The sequence below is a fragment of the Gambusia affinis genome, linkage group LG21, assembly GCF_019740435.1.
Source record: "Gambusia affinis linkage group LG21, SWU_Gaff_1.0, whole genome shotgun sequence".
Taxonomy (NCBI): domain Eukaryota; kingdom Metazoa; phylum Chordata; class Actinopteri; order Cyprinodontiformes; family Poeciliidae; genus Gambusia; species Gambusia affinis.
The window spans coordinates 11,213,211-11,233,305 of NC_057888.1; the positions used below are offsets into that span (position 1 = coordinate 11,213,211).

At 42.4% G+C, this 20,095-nt stretch overlaps 1 protein-coding gene across 1 annotated transcript in view; it reads left to right on the forward strand.

Annotated features, from left to right (window-relative positions):
• boc (BOC cell adhesion associated, oncogene regulated) overlaps positions 1-19,953 on the forward strand; it is a 31,771-nt gene extending 11,818 nt beyond the window's left edge. Inside the window, exons 2-18 of the mRNA XM_044104704.1 lie at positions 4,252-4,380; positions 5,977-6,249; positions 9,805-9,951; positions 12,525-12,668; positions 12,919-13,212; positions 14,398-14,670; positions 14,767-15,035; positions 15,113-15,278; positions 16,130-16,198; positions 16,433-16,642; positions 16,908-17,083; positions 17,235-17,457; positions 17,555-17,740; positions 17,827-18,029; positions 18,520-18,602; positions 18,697-18,839; positions 18,965-19,953. Coding sequence (XP_043960639.1) covers positions 4,269-4,380; positions 5,977-6,249; positions 9,805-9,951; positions 12,525-12,668; positions 12,919-13,212; positions 14,398-14,670; positions 14,767-15,035; positions 15,113-15,278; positions 16,130-16,198; positions 16,433-16,642; positions 16,908-17,083; positions 17,235-17,457; positions 17,555-17,740; positions 17,827-18,029; positions 18,520-18,602; positions 18,697-18,839; positions 18,965-19,131 — 3,138 coding nt within the window. The 5' untranslated portion in view covers positions 4,252-4,268 and the 3' untranslated portion in view covers positions 19,132-19,953. The remainder of the gene's footprint in view (positions 1-4,251; positions 4,381-5,976; positions 6,250-9,804; positions 9,952-12,524; positions 12,669-12,918; positions 13,213-14,397; positions 14,671-14,766; positions 15,036-15,112; positions 15,279-16,129; positions 16,199-16,432; positions 16,643-16,907; positions 17,084-17,234; positions 17,458-17,554; positions 17,741-17,826; positions 18,030-18,519; positions 18,603-18,696; positions 18,840-18,964) is intronic.
• Positions 19,954-20,095: the final 142 nt, after the last annotated feature.

Sequence of the window (20,095 nt, forward strand, 5' to 3'; positions counted from 1 at the left end):
CACTGGTTGTTTCTCTAACATCTTACATGAATAAATGTAAATCTTAGGAGAGGTCTAAAAAACAGAAAATGTTGTAGAGGTTCAGAAACCACAGCTTCTTATAATCTTGATAGACCTTGGTATCTATAAACCGAAGTAATCCATTGCTTGGTTGTTTAGAAACAACTTGATCATTTAAGACTGCAGTACTCCACCCATAAACGTCCTGTGTAAAACACAAAGTGGGAGTTTTTGCTTTTTAAACCGCTTCACTTTTCTAAAAGTTATTCTGGCCATAAACATTTAACACGTTCTGGTCTTAGTACATGCTTGACAGGAAAGATCACTGGTGATTCACTGCCTCCTACTTCCACAATCATCCGCTTTTTCATAAGTAGCCACCAATGAAAATGGTGGCAATGGTTTGAAAGTTGATTAAATGGTGTTGGTGCAGGCTCATGGTAATGAAACAGTTGTTTCACCTAAAAACCGAACCACATTTAGCAGCCATTAATAACCGCACCAGAACTGGCTTCTCAAATAAAAGCATTTTATTGGCAAAAATTGGAGTATGCTCAATTCTCCTGGCTAAATGGATACTTTTGTAATTAAAGGTGTTTATTTAACATGAAACAAGCTACCACCAAAATAAACGAACTGCTCTTAATGAAGATCCGTGACTTGTAAAGTTAGGAATGTGTGTTCTTTCCATCGAGCTACTCTACAGCCGTCAAAGCAGCAGTTATATAACTTTTGTTTTTTTGTTCTTTGTCGTCTTTCATGAACGTCTTTAGGCCTAAATGTTCTCTGTTCTCCTGACAGAAAAAATACCCATAAATCAAGTGGAAGTGGTCTGTTTTAGTTTCTTGATTCTAAGAAATTTCTTTACTTTATCTTTTAATGCGGTTACAGAAATGCCGTTTTCTCCTCGAACTGCCTAATTTGGAAAGCTCAAGCTGTTTTATACCTGCAATACAAGACTGTATTTTAGAAGTTCGCCGCGCTACAGTGATCCTTGTGTTGAGGCTAAAACAAAACAGTCTCAGTATACAAACACAAGCTGAGCTGCTAATTTAGTGGAGCTGTCGGGGTGGATGCTCTGTGTTTTATCAGTCACCCTGATGCATAGGAGGCTCCATTTGCCTCTACGTCTGTGACCTCTCTGGGAGCGATGGATGGAAAAACTTGGACATAGATGTCAGGCCAACTTTTCATATTGAGACAAAGCAAACAGAGGACCCAGCTGACTAATGAATCAGACAGACGGGCTCAGAGGAACAGGGCTGCCTTTTAGGGACTGATGATATACGAGGGGCCGGCTGATACAACAAGGCATTATCTCTGTCTCTGCTCATGTCATGTCGTCCTTGTGTCGGATTTTGGAACAAACCGAACAGGTAAGCCACTTCAAAGCGGGGCAGCGTAACCCGTTGGGTGTCCGCTTGGCTGGTGGTTCAGTGTGGTTTACAGTTATTGACTCTCGCAGCTGTGACAGGTGCTCGATACACATGTACAGCCAGCTGTCCTGAGTTGTGTCCATAATACAAACAGCCACAGAAGCCACAGGTCTTCAGCTCTGCTGCCTCCTGGATCCAAGCAGTTTGCTGTTTGTTTACAGAGTAAACCCGCTACTGATGGGCGTCTCTGTGGACAAGAGAGTGAATGAGAAGGAATAAATCAGCGAGGCTTTATCCAGAGGTTACAGAAGGCATCATAGTTATTTGTTCTCTGGTCATTGTAATACTACATTAGTCTGAAATGATGATGATAAAGCAAAAACTATTAGAGATAACCATCACGGTTTGAGAAGATTGATAAAGACTTCAGTGTCTGAATGGATTTTTTTTTAAAGCACAGAGCTAATTGTCAGCTGAAATAAAATAAAAACCTTCAGAATATAATTTTGTTGTCTATAAAAGTTAATTCTTCCAGGGTAATTGCTATTAGCAGAACAAGCTAATAATGCTAATGCTGTGTTTTGTCCATAGATGACTTTAGCAACTATCTATTCACTGATATGTAATTGGATGTATGTTGCATTTCAGCGATTTATTGTTTGGGCTGGGACTGTTTTTTATTTCTTGATTTTAACCTACAAAAGTTCTGAGTGGAACCTTTGTACAAACAGCAGCAAGCAAAGATGTTCCCAACGCCATTGTTGGGTCTACAGTTAAAAATTTTAAAGTGTTTTTCAAAGAAGTTGCATGAATGATCAGGGGTTCCTGAAACATTTGAATGCTGAATGAGTAGAATAGGACTTTGCTTGATGGGTGAATAACCTAATTAAGAGAATAAACAATAAATATCTTTGTTTTTGTGCTCACATGTCTTTTTACTCAGTAGTTTGGCAGCAAGAAGGGTTTTTGAATTGTGAATGTATCTTTTTTTGTTGATATATAATTTTAAATTAACATGCAATCAATTGCAATTAATTACACAACTTACAATTAACTCAATGCAATTTTTACTCACCCAGCGCTAATCTGGTTTTTACTCGCCAGATTTTGGCTGTGGTGTGGTCCCCTTGTCATTGAAAGTTGGACAATCAACTGTTGGGACTGTCAGACTGCTCTTGTAAGAAGTAAATAAAATTACAATCCATATCAACACACTATAAATTACATCGGAAGGGGAAGACAAGCAGTATTAAAATCTACTCGAACTGAAAGCATGTGGGCCACTCATGAAGTCTGACTCACAGAATCTGCTTCGTGTAAAAGCCTGCCTAATAATTGCTCATTTCAGGAGTCCTCGCCTTCTATTTCAGCACTCTTCTTTCTGCAGCATGCAAGTCCACCATGATTGATTTCAAGAAATAAACAGAAGATCACATGTTTTTTGCCTTTTACACCAGAGTATTACAGTTAGGTCTGGGGGGCCTGTTTCTACTGGGTAGGCACTTGTGTGCAGATTTCTAATGCTGCATCCAAACTGACACAAAAAATCCCCCAAATTTTTTTCTACGCGTATTAAAAAAAGCTGTTGAAAGTTACAGTAACTTGCAGCACCGCACATTGCGTTTTCATGCGAATGGTTTGCTTCTGCTGTTTTCATCTGAATTCATCATCTAGAGTTGTTTACACATTCAGGTTTCTGCAGAGCAATGTGTGGTCTGGTTTAGCAGTTGCAGACATTGGGAGCTGTTTTTCCATTAGCCTCCTCCTTTGCTCATTTTCAATAAATGTGCCTGGCAGCAAAACTTTTTTTACGGCTCCCATTAGATGATGAAGGTGCGCTGTAAGAGTTTCCACTAACTTTTTCTTCTTTTTTTTTGCCCCCCGTAACACCAACCCATCCTAAGCCCGTAACACAAGTCTGTATTTGTGTGCAAGAGAGCGCCATTAATCATTCCTTCTGCTCTAATAGGATAAATGTGAAAGTTGTGTTCTGCTTCCACTATTACAGGACAGTTGAGTGTGTTCAGAGGCATGCAATAGTATGTTTGTAAGAGTAAAGGGGGTGGGGGGAGAGAAGTTCACTTTTGCAGGACCACCCTCCTCATCCTGACGGGAAGTTGTTAGTTTAACCTGACAGGAAAGAATTCAGGAAACTTGGCTAAGACGACAGTGGAGAGAAAAGCTCTCCTCTGTGCGTTAGCTGTCCATATACTGGCTATTACTCTCTATATTCTGTTCTGGGGAATAAAATACCACTCCTCTACCTTCAACACACTCATCACTGCTGGGATATACATTTCCCCCCCACCCCAACTCAATCCCCCTCCTCCTGTCCTGCCTCTCATTAGTTGCTCTTTGTCCGAGCTCCTGAATGCTGCCTATGTGTTTTCCCCTTCTCCTCTTCCCTCCCTCCTTCCTCCGTCTAAGCCCCTCTACCTGTATCGGTTACACCTGAGCGGGAAGGCGGCGGGCTCAGGTTACGGCCTGCTGAATGAGGGCGCCCCTTTGATGAGTGCAAGCTGGAGTGCGGGTGCAGGCGGAGAAATGGGGGCTGAGAGAAAAGAAAGGCTTTATTTGTGTCTGGAGTTTTGGCTGCTGAGGGTGCTGCAGAGTGCAGGCATCTCACCTGGGTTGTGTTAATGGCTGCCTGTTTTTGTCCGCGCATACACAAGCTAGATCCGAGCTGACAGAGGAGTGCATGTATGAGTTCAGGGCTGCCTTTTTTTGGTGAGCGTTGTTTGTCTCCCAGTTGAATCATGTTTTTTTGGTGCAGGTGTTAGTGTTTTTGTGTGAGCCAGTCAGATTAACTGTGCTTAGGCTGTTTGTTTTTCACTATGTAAATGACCCTCTAATCATTATCTGTTGTGTTTTTCAGGGCATAGTGCATGGAAAATGTCTGGAAAGCAAGATTGGACTCCTTGGATGAAAAAGAGAAAAGCTCCAGTGTTTTGTGCTCTGGGTGCAGTTCTGCTGTGCTGCCTGCAGAGCGGCGCTTCAACCACTTGTGAGTTTAAAAGCAACTGAAAGTTCATCTATTTTAGTAATTTAATTAAACTAAAACTCATTTGTTGTACATAATTACTGCATGCAGGGTCATAACTTGAACCATTTATTTTTTCATTTCTGTCCTTATGACTTATAGTTAATTAAATTCTTTCTCGGTAAATTACAGTCAAAGTTGAGGCTGTCCACTACTTTTAGTTGATGTCTGCCACACTTTCTATTTCCACTCAACTTTCTATTAATATGTTTGGATACAACACTTAGTAATTGTAGGCTGCAACATGACCTTGACATAGTTATTGTGTATTAAAAGTTTTTTGTTTTAATTGATCTTATGTAATAATTAAGTTTCATAAGAAACAGATTATTTTACATTCCCTGTAAATTGTAATCATAAAAATGGACAGGAATAAACACTTTTAAATATATTTATTGAAATGATAGACTTTTTTTTAATCAACATTCATTGAATATTCTTTAAAAGAATATTATATTTTAAATCCATTCTGCCATTTTTTTAGTTTTATTAGTCATAATAACACCGCTTCCTGCCATTTCCGATCTCCTCTCATTGGACGGCACTCCATGTAACCTCCCTTCCCAAGTGCCCTGTACATTTAGTTTTTCTAAACACCTGGTGCATGATAAGTCGTGCCAGGATGTTTTCTGGCTTCAACACAGGGAGTGAACTGTTGTATATGTCTGGCAGCAGCAGTTTATTTGAAACAGATTTGAATAATTTGGCCGGGCTTGGATCGCCACCATGAGCGAACTGAAAATGAACAGAAGCTTTGTATAGAAAGCTGGAGCTGGTTCCTCATTAATCAAATGAATAAATAAAGGTAGTTGATTGAATTATTTATTATTAATCGATTTTGTTTGATTAGTCGGTGGTACAATTTTTACAACTTTTATAGCAAATTTAATGAGGATGTAAAGTTTAATAGTACATCTATATGGATAAATAGATAGATGGAGCAAAAGATACATCTCTTAATTAATCATCCATCCGGTCCATTTGCACAAAATTCATGTATATTCTCATTATTATTCTCTTTTCCTTCCAGTCTCTGTGTTTTCCAGCTGGGATATTTGAAAACTGACTAATGTTTAGTGCATTCATTATACTCTTTTTTTATATTTATATTTATAAATGTCCTCAGAAGGGCTGAGTACATGACATTAAAATGTGTGTGAATCTTGTATAATGCAAAAACACCAAATCTTACCAAGTATTTTTGACTAGTTTCTAGTGGAAATATGTTAGCATACTTAAAATGAGATGAACCTAACTTACAAGTAACTGTTAAACGTAGGAGTCAAAACTTCTTCAATATTGATAAGGAAGGTGCTAGTTGCACTGGCAGATTGTTTAACTATTTTCACAAATATTAAAGAATTATTGACTTAAAACAAGCTTCTATATCTTGCTGAAAAGTTTCTTGTAATTTAGTATAGTCTCATTTCAAGTGTGCTAGGATATTTGCAATAGAAACTAGACTAAAATACCTAGTGAGATTTTGTGTTTTTGCTGTGTAGGTTTCTTCCAAATGTTTTTAACCCTGATCTCGGTGCTTTTCTATATTCACCTCTTCAGATGAGGTGCCGGTGTTCACGGAGGAGCCCTTGTCTGTGGTGCAGAAGCTGGGAGGCAGCGTCATGTTGCGCTGCAGCGCCAGACCCGCCTCAGCCAAGCTCAGCTGGTGTCTCAACGGCGAGCAGCTGTCGAACGGCGATCTGGGCGTGGTGCTGAGCCTGGGCAGCCTTCTCATCCCCGCTTTGACCAACCGGACGCTGGGCAGATACCAGTGTGTGGCCAGCACCGGCGCTGGTTCTCTGGCGAGCGTGCCTGCTAACGTCACCGCTGCCAGTGAGTAGTCGCCCACACAAAACCGTAACAAATAAACACACAGGCCTCTTTATGGTTTAGTCAGAATATCCAAAAGACTCCCTCAAGTTGATTTTCCTCAAGTAGAACAAAAACAGTGAGGAGGTGGTATTTGTTTGCTTAAAAATTTTATCAATACATTGTAAACTCTGTACTTTTCCAGTGGTTATAGCCTGTTTGAATCTCAGCTCTCTTGAGGGCTAAAACTATCTGAAGTTTTTCTTCTTACACTGAAATTCGGATGAGAACTACAACGCTCGTGTGTTTAGTTGGACGAAACAGCTGCTTTGTTAGTGAGTCATATTGATCTATTAGTTAAAATAAATGATTCCTCATGCCTTCAGTGCTTGGCTGCACCAAGTCTGCGCTCTTATATTTGATATGCATCGTGGGACTGAGAGAAGGCCTGAAACTGTGAAACATGAGCTTTAGGAATGGAGGGGACCCTGGGGCTGGGGGCCAGTCTGAGCAGGGGGAAAGAAGGGACCGGCTCTCACCGTGGGGGCCCTCTACCTTCAGTGGCTCCTTTTTTTCTTTGCTCCTCTCAACTCCACATTCCACTCCACAGGGCCTGACAGCAGGCCTGGTCAGAAATTACAGCCCCATTATCGGGAAGAGGGCTGGAGGGAGATAAGACTGGTGTGCGTGTGTGTGTGTGTGAGTGTGTGAGTAGGGACTGGGGTTGGTGGAGGATATGGGTTTAGGCAGGGCTGCTGTTAACAGTATTGTTTTACATGCACAGATGTGATTGATGTGTGAAGTTGCCTCAACTTGGGGAGCTCGGGGTGTTTTTAGGCCAGTCGAGACAAGACCCTGACAGGAGATGAGACGAGACGTCACACTCACACTCTCACACGTCTCCCTCTCTGCACATTTTCACTCCCTGTCACTTTCTCTCCTCCTCCTTGCGTTCATTACATTTTACCTTCCCCGTTTTTTTTTGTTTTTTTAGGGGGGGCTTGTCATCTGCAGCACTGATCTCTTTATCTTTCCTTTTTCCAGCACAGCATCTCTAGTGCCTCGCAAAACGTTTTCTCATTTTTTCCCCTTAAAAACCCAAATGTTAACGTATTTTATTGGGAGTTTATGTGGCAGACCAACAGAAACGACGGTATAATCATGAAGTGTAAAGAAAATGACTCCTGGGCTTTCAATTCTCTTCTCAAATTGAAATATAAAGCTTGTGGTATGCATTGTTTCCAGCCCGCTCAGCTGCAGATCTTTTGGGATCTGTCTCCATCAGCTTTCCTATTGCCTGTTTCATTTAGCGGCTTTTCTCCGTCTAACCTGACTGAACTTGAACTATTTTGCAAATCTTCTCCCAAGTCTTTTGCAGAAACAGCCCCACGGCATGATACTGCCACCTCTTTTTCGATGAGCATTGTGTGCTCTTTCCATGTTGAGATAACAAGTGCTCGAAGAGATGTACGTTAGACTTCTCCAAAAACGCTGAAGGTGCATAAATATTCCTGCAAGGCGTTCTACACAGACATTAACATTTGAATGTGTATAAATCATGCTGAAACAGCCAGATGTAAAACTGGCTTCTTAAAAAACAAAGCAAAAAAAAAAACAGAACGTCTCTAATTTAATAAAGGTTCTCCGTGGCCACCCCCAGATCGCCTAAGGAATTGCTCCATGGGGAGCCTCTTCGTGCTTTCCTTTCCTTCTGAACCCTCTTAGCTGTATGCACATGTTTTTTACCATCAGTCGAGGTTGATTCCAGACCCTCTGTACCATCCAAATCCACCCCCAACCCTTTGGCAGAACTTTAAAAGCTGCTCGCTCAAATTCCTGTGCTGACAATCAACCCCGCCGTATATCTGCACAACACGTTGCACAAACATGTTCGGATTCAGACGCAAAAACACAGAGAGGCCTCCCGCTGCTGCGCATAAAGATGATGAATACACTGTCTCTTCTTGAAATATTTTTCGTGGGCCTTGCCAAGCTGCCCTGGTGTGGGAGGTCTGCTTCACTTTATGCATACAATCAATCCTCTGTGTGTGCAGGGATGCTTGCTCGCACAAAAAAGGTCTCACACACACACCTGAGAGGTATTCTGGATGGGTTGTTTCGGTGAAGAATGCGGGAGGGGAGAGTTATACGGAGGGTTCAGCGGTGTAAATGGGGGGGGTTAGAGAAAGAGGAGGGTGGGTAGATGCGAAGGCTGGGGTTGTGAAAACAGCACCCGATTGATTTAGCAAATGGAGCGCCACACACACCACTAAAGCTTTGCCTGCCCCGGCTTGGATTCTCATCTTTCAGAATCGGCGCTGACTGAGTCTTGAGATGGAGCTGTTGAGTGTGTGTGCGTGCGCGTGTGTGTGTGTGTGTGTGTGTGTGTGTACCCTGATCTGCCTCCCTCATTTCTCCCATCAAAGCTCCTCCAGATGCTGGCAAGGGGTTCACATCCAGCATGAATAGCAGATTATTCTGCTGTGGACTTGTTTGCGCCAGTGATTTGACTACATCGTGGTGGAAACTGAAGCCCTGATTGATATTTGCTTATTGAGTCAGAGCCATGTATAAATCTGATCAGCTGCTCTTTTTTTTCCCCCTCTCTCTTTTGCAGCTCCCATTCTCCCCCACTTTTCTTTTGTGCTAAAGTGTGTGACCAGTCCAAGAAAAAACACAGCAGTTATAGCACCTCTGGAAAGAATGGAGAGCCTGTGTTTGTTAAGAATAAATCAACAAAAAACTGGTAGACGTTTAATTACGCTCCACAAGAAGTTTTATTTATCTTTCATTTCACTCTTGAACTCCTCCTTGACGAATTTCTCCTGCTCTCCCTCCCACTCCAAACTTCTCCCTGCCCTCTTTTTCTTCCCTCGGCTATTGCTTTCTGGGGTTCCGTTTTGTTCTTAAGAGCAGAGTTTCGCCGCTTCCTCTCGAGCCCAAACTGGAAATCTGCCCCTGTAACTCTACTCTCTCACCTTTGACCCGTCCTGCTCAGCCCTCTGGGCCGCTCAGGCTGGGGTTTTTTAAAGGAGGGGAGGCGGGTCACGGGGTCAGATGATCATCTAGGCCGTGCAGACTCTGTGTCTGCAGGAACACGGTCGCAGCACATGGCTCCAGTAATCCCGCTCCCACGTTTCCCACAGGCTCCGAATCAGTTCCAGTCCCGATCTGATGTCGGGGAGGATTGATGAGTCCTCCTCGGATAGTACAGAGACCCTGTTTTTGGCTTTTGAATGAGACTATTTTGATTACAAGAAAAAACAAGAAACTGGAGTGATTTTAAAAGAAACAAAACATTTTTTATGAAATTCCAGCAAGTTTAGCTGGATCACACAGTGGGGAAGAAGAGAAACAATGTGGTTGCAACACAGCAGAGTGAAGCTGCTGTGACAGACACTCAGCACGGAGACAGCGCAGTTATTATTGCTCAAAATATTGTGGTTTCTCTGCTTCTAAAGCTGAGGACTGACTGTGTACATGTGCAGCTAGATGAGCTCTATTTGGTGCGCTTAGCTGCTGAAACGAAGCAGTTGCGCAGCTTTCTGACCATTTCTGTCACTCTTTGTGCTGTTGCAGAGCTACGGGATTTTGAGCCCGACATCCAACAGGAGATAGAAGTCGATGAAGGCAACACGGCCGTCATCGAGTGTCACCTCCCGGAAAGTCAGCCCAAAGCTCAGGTCCGCTACAGTGTCAAACAGGAATGGCTGGAGACGTCCAAAGGTACCGCTCCTCGTTCTCATCCAGCATCCCGTTTTAATCCCTAAACTGTCTCCATTATTTGCAGGAATGCTGTAATCCTCCCCTCTGACCACTTCATAAAGCCTGTGATAAGGCCGTTATCTGGGGAATGTTGCAACATGGGAATGTAGTCGTTTATTTTTCAAATGGTTTTACTTCTAAGTCTACTGGAAGAAAAGGAAAAAGCTCCAGTGGTTTGTCACTGGTATGCTGATGATGCCTGGGAGCCGTAGGTACTGATATCTGCCTCTTATCTGTGAGGAAATGAATACCACATTGTCAAAAGCTTGCGGATTGTTCTGACTTAGACTCAAGGGCGCCACTATGTGGCCTGTTAGGAGAGTTGAGCCTTTTAATGGAATGGCTCTGAGGGCTCATGTTACAAACCAAAGTTTTGCAACGTGGACTTTTTTTGTTGTTGATGTTCTTGTTTTTATTTAGCTTCTCTTCTTTGTCATCCTCTTATTCCAAAGTGCTCTAATGTATTTTCAGCTGCCTTTGAGGTTTTAATGACTGTAGAGCCCAAGTAAACAAACCCTGACCACAGAGTAAATTAACTCTGCCAAACACCTCCATAAATCAAACTGTTGCTTAAGGTGGTTGCTAGTCACACATTTTGTCATAACTGTTGCGTGATATCGAATACAGTAGTCATGAGTGGATAAAAATACTTTGCCCAGAGTTGCCAACATTTGAGTTGAAAGCACAATACACTGAATGATCTGTCAAAAATGGTTCATTTCCAGCAAGAAGGTTGTCTCTTTCTGGAAATCTGAAAACTCTCCAGGTTTTGGGACAAATGTATCTGTACAAATAAAGACGTGCAGCACATCTCCTTTACAAAACAGATTATACATTCAAGCAAAAAATAGAATTGAGGCCATCACATATTTGTATAACCAACAGATATACAAATGTAATACTTGAGAGAAAAAGCTCAGATTTTCCTTTCTTTGCGTGGGATTGTTAAATCATTTTTTTTCAACCATTGCAACTTTTCAGAAGCTTTAAGAAGCTCTTTGTGACTTTTCATTATTTATGAGGTGTTGTGGTACTGTGACAGAGAGCAGTCTGTTACACTGTTCTGGCTCAAAGAGAAGTGATATGACATGATTAATGTTGACGTGTGGGAATTGCAAAAGGCTGCCAACATTTCTAAAATCCAAATTTCCATGACAAAGGGATTCAACAGAGAAACTTTGCTGCAATAAGTTGGGTAAAACTTTGGTAACTAAGAGTTGATAATAGGGAACACATTCTTCCTTTAGTAACAACTTCCACACTGAAATGTGTTGCTGTAAGTGCAGCCTGGGATCGTTTCAGTATGGTGCAATCACTGTTTTTGGAAAAATGTTGTTTCTCAGTGCATTTTCACTTTGTCGTTGGAGTGGAACAGGGCTGCAGGTGAGGTCGTTATTGTAAAAACTACAATAATACTGATGCAAATAAATTACCTTACATCAGTATTACGTTGCTATGGAAACAGCTGAACAAGCTTTGGTTTATTTTGGCAAAGTAATGCGATTGGGTGAATATTTTGACATGCTCTCTAACGCTGATATTCCTCCCAGGATGCCTTCAGGAACAGATTTCTTTTTCCAAGCACTCTTAACTGACTGTGCTGCTGCCACGCATATAGACAACCTCGTTGTTAAATATTTCAATGTAACTAAAGTTTGGTGATGAAGTGAAAAACAACAACTTCTCTGTCTTTCACATAAAAACTAAGGAGGTGACTGGTGCGGATGACATCGGAGGGCGATAGTAGGGAGGGCTAGCAGGTTTCCAGAGATAGAGAGGAAGTATCAACTCCAAGTCATTCAACATCTTAGCCATCCTGAGGAAACATCACCAAAGACTGCAAACATGCGCAAAGGGTAGTCAGGACTCTAAAGAGAACTGACTAACTGTGTTGACTCAATCATAAACAGCTGTCCTCTGCTTTCCGCATTTGCAGTGAGATTTATCTGGGCAAAGTGAGAAATGGAAGAACTCTGATCACTCCAGGAGAGTTGGCAACCTTGCTATGCTCCTTAGTTTTTATTGTTTTTTATTTTGGGTGATTGGTTTTGCACTTAAAAAGCACTGGGTGTGAATCACACGTTTCTGCCTCTAGGCTTAGATTGTCTCATAACCAACTTTCTGAAACAAAAAGCAGCCGGTAACCATATGACATCCAGTCATGCATAAAAGATCTTAATGATAAAGTATGTTCTCATAGTTTACTGCGATAAAGTGTGGTTCCAGGACTCCAGTGATTAGGTTTTGGTTTGGACGTCATGATCGGGTCCATTTTGCAAAAATGGGGAGGAGAAACACAATAAATGCAAATGGGTGGGAATCATATAAAATTTTCAGCAAATGACATATGACTAAACTGAATAATTGGAGATTTTTGCATTTTATATCTATTTGGCGACATATGTAATGGCTTAAAAACAGAAGTGAAGCCAGATCAGGAGTCTTTTTAGGTCTTGGATCCACTGAAGTAGATCTCATTCTTTGTCCGTTGGGCTTCTCTCATCCAGCATGTATTTTCTCTTTTTTTATTTTAGGAAACTACCTCATCATGCCATCAGGGAACCTGCAGATAGCCAACGCCACCCAGGACGACGAGGGGCCGTACAAGTGTGCTGCTTACAATCCTGTCACTCAGGAGGTCAAAACGTCCAGATCCACCGATCGCCTGCGCATTCGCCGTGAGTCTGGGCTTTGAACGTCAACATCAAGGCAAAATAGGGAGATTTAATCTTTGCATAATTTGTTTGGTTTGGAAAATTTTAAACTTATGACTATAAGAACACAGTAACAACAGCATGGTGGTAGAGTTCCTATTTTACAATCGTCAAAGTTGGAGATTGAAATACGTAGATGTTTTAATTTAGCATCTGTTGCATCTCTCTCCCAGTTTCATTATCCATATCTCGACTCTCTCCGTCGCTCTTTCAGGCTCCGTGTCTGAAGCGGCTCGCATCATCTACCCGCCGGCGCCCCGATCCATCATGGTGACCAAAGGCCAGCGGCTGGTGCTGGAGTGCGTGGCCAGCGGCATCCCTACCCCGCAGGTCACATGGGCGAAAGACGGGCTGGACCTGCGCTCTCACAACAACACGCGGTTTCTGCTGAGCAACCTGCTGATCGACGCCGTGAGCGAGGGCGATTCGGGGACGTACGTCTGCAGAGCGGACAACGGCATGGGCTCGGACCGATCCGCCACCGTGCTCTACGACGTTCAAGTGTTTGGTGAGCAGATGATTTATTACATTCCGAGTCTGGCTAATTTGGCTGTTTTTTTTGTCTGGGTCATGAATTTGGGAATTATTTTGTCTTCTGTTTGACGAAGCTGCAAGACAGAGCTGTGTCTGTGTCTGTGTGCCGAGGCGTAGAAGACAGGCTGGAGACAGGGCTCTTTATTCTATAGCTGCACTTGATTGAACGTGTCTAGGTTATGGATGGCTGTTTTTACAGTGATTTAGTGTGCGTGCTCGTGCGTGCATGTTTGTTAATGTGTTGTGAGCTTGTCTCTCTACAGCTGGCTCTAATTAAAGTCAAGAGTGCTGCTGTAGCTGTAATGAGTTCTGTCTTTACCCCCTATTCACAAGCAGCCAACCATCAACTAGTGGGTCTAGCTCCCGCTATACACACAAACCTTTTAATACGTACAGTGACTTGGAAAACTATTTGCACCCCTTGAACTTTTTTTTATGTTTTGTTGCATAATAGTTGGAAACTTCACTGTGCTTTGTCGTAATTTCATGCTCTGAATCATCACAAAGTGGAACTCAATCGTGAAGTGAATGGAAAGATTATTTTAACATTTTTACTACATAAAACCTAAAAATTGCAGAAACAAAACTAGTCGGATAAGATGAAGAGCGTCTGTGAACATAACTTTTTTCCTTCTTGCCACAGATTCCTAATTATATTTTGGTCTGGGCTTTGACTTGGCCATTCTAACACATGAATATGCTTTGATCTAAACCAGTCCATTGTAGCTCTGGCTGCATGTTTAGGGTCTGGGTAGTAAACTTTTCACAAAGTCTCAACATCTTTGGAGGCTTTAACAGGTTTTGTTTCCATATTGACTTTCCAGACACCTCTGACCAGCTTTCTTGTATTTGGTGAAGAAAAACGCCCTGTAGGATAATATAGCCACCACCATGTTTCAGTAATTTGAACGTAGACTAAAACGTTCAATTCTGGACTCATGTGACGGGAACACCTTCGTCTATATATTTGCTGTGTCCCCTTGGGTTTTATTTAGGGGTATCAGAGTAAGGAACTGAATACGAATGGATAAAAATTCTTTCAGGTTTTTGAAAATGCAAAATGTCAAAAACCAAATATCCTTTTCTTTCCACTCTAAGGTGTAAAACCACATATAAAACCACAGACTTTCAACCCTCATGTGTACCAATCCTCCTGCAGAGCCTCCTCTGGTGACCATAGAGCTACAGCAGCAGGAGGTTGCGTTCGGAGAAACTGTGCGGATCATCTGCCAGGCCCGAGGAAAGCCCACTCCCTCAGTGATGTGGCTCCACAACGCCCGACCCCTCGCTCAGTCCTCCCGCCACCGCTTCACCTCGCGGGCGCTGCGCATCTCCAACGTGAGCTCTCAGGATGATGGCCTGTACCAGTGCATGGCAGAGAACGGGCTGGGCAGTTCGCAGGCCTCTGCACGCCTCATCACGATATCGACTGGTAAGCTGCTGTAAATTGTTGCTCCGCAACGAGGTTTCTTTCTGAATTTGGAAACCTTCAGATTTGACAGGGTTTTTTTGTGTTTTTGTTCTGTAGGGACTTCATCTCGGGGAAGGCTGCCTCCTAATTTTCGCCCACTCAGTCCTGATAAAGTGCTGAAAGAGCAGCCTCCTGTAAGGCCTGGGGCCGCCGGAGCCATGCTGCCTCTGGACTGCTCCTTATTACCAGGACAAATATTACCTGCAGAAGCCCCCATTATTCTCAGCCAGCCTCGAACAGGCAAGGCCGACTATTATGAGCTGACCTGGAGACCTCGGCATGAACGAGGGTCCCCTGTGCTGGAGTACGTGATCAAATACAGAAAGGTAACAAGGGCTCTTATTAAATCTACATCGCACCTCTTCTTCTTTTCTCTCTGACCAAGTCCTGTTTTTACTCCTAGGAGGGACTCCCTCTTGCTGAGTGGATCAGTCGAAGTATCTCAGGTTCCCTCCATAAGCTGATTCTAACCAAACTGCAGCCAGACAGCCTGTATGAAGTAGAGATGGCTGCAAAGACTTGTGCTGGTTTGGGACAGCCAGCCATGATGACCTTCAGGACTGGCAAAGGTATGACAGATACATGCATCTATTCTCTCATTTTGTACTGACATATTTTCAATCCCATGTAATTCTTTCTTGAGTAAAGAATAGTTTAGAGGGGGAAAAAAACTTTTCCAATCAGAAGTGGGGGACATTTTTGGTTTTAGTTCTCTCCCTGGTAGTATCAACAACCTTTTCAGCATGTCAGTGTTCTTCTTAGACCTTCTAACGAGCCATCATTTGATCCAGGTGCGTTAAACCAGGGAGAGAACTAAAACATGCAGGATGCCGGCCCTCCAGGACCGACTTTGGGCACCACGGGTTTAGGTGAACAGCCATCTCTTGGTAGATTTGCAGTTTCCTGCAGGTTTCTGTTTTTAGATGGATTGAACAGTGCTCCGAGATTTTCAAGCCTTGTTAAAACCCTATAAATGGTCTTCTTCACAATTTGACCTCTGACCTATCTACTATGATCCTTGGTCTTCATGATTGTGTTTATTCACTAATATTCTCTAACTAACCTCTAAGGTCTTCACAGAACCTTGAGATTGATACTCAGATTAAACAACTCAGAGGTGGACTTTTGAAGTTAATTGACTGCAGTTGGTTTTATTTTGGGATATCTTGGACAAGGGTTTAAATATGTAGATTTTATTGTTTTCTGTGAAAACGGTGGAAAACCGTTTCTGCACTTTTTTGTCGTTTGTGGTTTTGTGTGACAAATTGTGTGAAATTTCCTTTTTATGAGGCACTGTAATCAATTTCACCGTTTTAGACCCATTATTCACAACAAAAAGAAATTTAATCAGCATTTTTTTCTTTAGATGACTTAAGGAAATATTTGTAGCACTAAACAGTTTTGCTTTTTCTGTCTTCAGTGCGTAAAGGCTCCGGAGCGTCCAACGACCCACCAAAAACCCCAGCTGTCCCTTCACCAAGCCTCTCTCGTAAGCCTTCTATCTGCGAACGCAACAAATCTCTGTTTAACAGCACTAATGACATCAAAGTCCAAAGCTAGGACTAACCTCAGTTACTAACCCTCTCCTCTAACAGTTTTCTCTCTTGCATTTCTGTCTGAAGGATGAGCTCTCAGTAAGTTGAGCACTTTGAGGCTGCATTGTTGTCCTGTGATTTATTTCCATATTGTCGCTACATATTTGACCCCACCCTGTCCTCCGCAGCTCCCGAAGCTCCCGATAAGCCCACTGTCTCCATGGCTACGGAGACCTCGGCGTACGTGACTTGGATTCCTCGCGGCAACCGCGGCTTCCCCATTCAGTCGTTTCGGGTGGAGTACAAGAAGGTGAAGAGACCCGGGGAGGACTGGGTGACGGCGGTGGAGAACATTCCCCCATCCAGGCTGTCTGTGGAAATCACGGGCCTGGAGAAAGGTTGGTTTGGAGGAGGGGAGTTATCGGATGTCGTTCCATGCAATTATGACGATGATGCCCTGCGTAATTACTGTTCCTCGGTCTGTAAATTTATCACCATAATGAGTATAGTTAAAGCCATTTCAGTGATTACTGCCATTAATCAAAACATAACTAGGTTACAATTAACAAAACATTTACTCTGAGAAAACGGCTTCACTCTGCCTTTTGAGTGTCTGAGAAGTCTGGGGCCGCTGATTGCGAATGTTCGTTCCTCTCCCTGTAGGTACGTCCTATAAGTTTCGTGTGGTCGCCGTGAACGTAATCGGTTCCAGTCCACCCAGTGCCCCCTCCAAGGCCTACACTGTGGTGGGTGGGAAAACCCACGAGCGTCCTGTTGATGGACCATACATCACTTACAATGAAGCCATCAATGAGACCACGATCATCCTCAAATGGACGGTATGTGTCCAAAGACATTTTGACAGCCAGGGAAGATCTTAAATGTCTGAACTTTGCCAATTTAAGTCTGCAAATGTATTTTTATGTTTAAAAATACATAGGAAAAGTGGGTTTGATATAAAGCTCATTGCGATCGTTACTTCCTCACTAGTATGATCCTGTGAACAACACGCCCATCTATGGTTTCTACATCTACTACCGCCCGACGGACAGCGATAATGACAGCGACTACAAGAAGGATGTGGTGGAGGGGGACCGGTACTGGCATTCCATCACCGACCTGCAGCCGGAAACGGCCTACGACATCAAGATGCAGAGCTTCAACGAAAAGGGCGAGAGCGAGTTTGGCAATGTAGTAATTCTTGAAACTAAAGGTGAGAGCATTTACGGAGAATGTTTGTTGGCTTTTCTTGAACATGTAGTTATCTGACTAAGATCTTCCTAAGCCTTTTCTATTTATTTTTTCCTCAGCTCGTCTTAATAACCCGCGACCTCGGGCTCCAGAGCCCACAGATCCAGAGGCTGAAGCCCCCGGCGTGCTGGTGCCACGGCCTGGTGACCTTCCCTACCTCATCGTTGGTATTGTGCTAGGAGCCTTTGTCTTCATCATTGTCGCCTTCATCCCGTTCTGTCTCTGGAGAGCCTGGGCCAAGCAGAGTGAGTTTTCACCAGGGATCCTCAGGTTTTTGATGACAGGGTATTGCCTTTGCACGTGTCCTAATTCATTACTTCACTACTTGCAGAACAAGCATCAGACTTATGCTTCCCGACTGTGGCTGCTCCGGTGTCAGCGTGTCAGTACACCATGGTTCCTCTGCAGGGACTGGCCCTGGTAGGACACTGTCCCCTGGACTCTCACATGAGTCCTTCACGCAGCGTTTACCCCGCTAACGGAGAGTACATCCAGAACGGAAAAGCTCAGCACTGCCTTCCAGGACTGCAGCAGGTGAAAACACTTTGACTGAAGTGACATGTGGTACACTGGAACAAAAATCAGTAATAGTATTTCAGGAGCTGTGTAAAAAAACGAAAAACTGCACATTTAAAGGCCAGTGTGAACATACTGGTGAGAACAGTTAAGAAAATGTTTTTACAAATGTATTTGTAGGCTTTAACTGGTATAGATTAGCTTAATTTTAAACTAAAAATAATTGTAAATATATTTATTTTTTCATCCAAAAATCATATTCTTTAAATAACTAAATGTTGCATCTCAGTCCAGACAATAAACTAATGATTTTAAATTCTGGCTAAGGTTGTTCACTTGGGTACGAAAGAAATGTGTTTTCTTTTCTTTTCCCCCCCCAAAAAAATGGCAATAGTTCCTGTTCTTTTTGTGTTGCTGACTAACAATCTTTGTAACACTTCTCCTACTACTATTAATGTTTTATTCTTTCATTGTTGAATAAAAACCTTTATGTACTTTTACTTTGCAGGATGAAATGGATTGTGACTTGGAGTGCAACACGCTTCTGCCACAGACAAATGGACATCTGCCTCTTTACCAGTACTCCAGCAGGTTAATAAGTATTCAATTCTGCTAATGATATTTCATTAAGTAAAGCTAAAAATAAAAAAATTCAGCTATCATTGTAAATGTATGTTTTTCTCAGGGAGGTGGATCATCAGGAACAATGCCACTGTTCTCCTGACGACTCCACTCATCAGCTTCTGGCGTCTTCCCATGAATTTGTCGGCTCACAGGAAGTAGGAGGCGGAGTTAGGTTTGGTGACGGCACGCCAAACATCAATCAAAGTAAGTGTGGATTCTTCCAATATGGAAGGAACAAATGTGGCAAATAACACTTTGAGATTTGAGTGTCATTTTGCCCAGTGTAGAAAACTTACAAATATTTTACATGCTCTCTTTCAATCCTGCAGAACAGGAACCTCTTCGTCTATTGTCACTTGAGGACGACGGAGTTTTCACCTCCTCTTATTCCACAACCACAATGCAACAATCCCAAGATACAATACAGGAAGTAAACATCCTCCCAAATGAAGTGTCCTCTGAGAACATAGGGACGTCAGACACCGCAGATGCATAACAGACTCTTGGTGAACAGAGGAAAAAAAGAGAATATATTTATTTTTGTATTAGAATATTTATATATTTATGCTTTTGTACATATAATTGTGTTATTATACTGTATATATGGGTATTTTCATATAAAAACACAATTTATTCATATATCTGCTCACTCTACATCCTTGACAAGGGGAGTCTGCATTACCAGAGCAACTTCCATTTATTCAGCACTTCCATGTCCAGACCTCACCCGTCCATTCCTCACTTCGCAGACATAACCCCTTCCTAAATGTTCATTGTGTTTAGCTTTATGCAGACTAGAAACAAAGGGACCATTTCTCCAATCAGATGCTGTAATTATGAGGTGCTGTCATCACGTTCTCAAGAACTGAAAACTGCCATTGTGTTCAGCTGTAACGTAATATACTTTGCTCTTCATTAACAAACTATTAACAAGTGTATGCAATTTAAATCATTGTTTTCAGTAGTGTACATGAGATTATATATTGTGTATAGTTATTTATTTGTTGGAGTTTATGATTTTATTTTTTTAAAATCATCACTGAATGGGAGAGATTCTGGAAAATAACAGTCATCAATAAGCTGAACTTTACAATGCAGCCACTTCTGTTTACTTGTTCGCTGGTTACCAAAAGACTGCCAGGTGAGGAAGCTGTGACAGGTGTTAGTATTATTCCTTCCTCACAGGTCAGTGGAAAAAGTATTACATAAAAGTGATCAAAATGAAGGAGATCCTGAATCTACACTCCCTAAAGAGTGCAGGCTGTTTTCTGCACATGCTGGAGCACTATAGCATGTAAATAAAAAGCTTATGAAATAATTATGGGTGTTTTGTTTCTTTTGACTATCTTCGAGTCTGATGTTTCGTGTATAATATACTAACCACTTGGTGTGTAATGCTCAGCACAATCATTTTATTAAAAGGTATTTGAAATGTAGAACCTAAAATGAAGACAATCAAT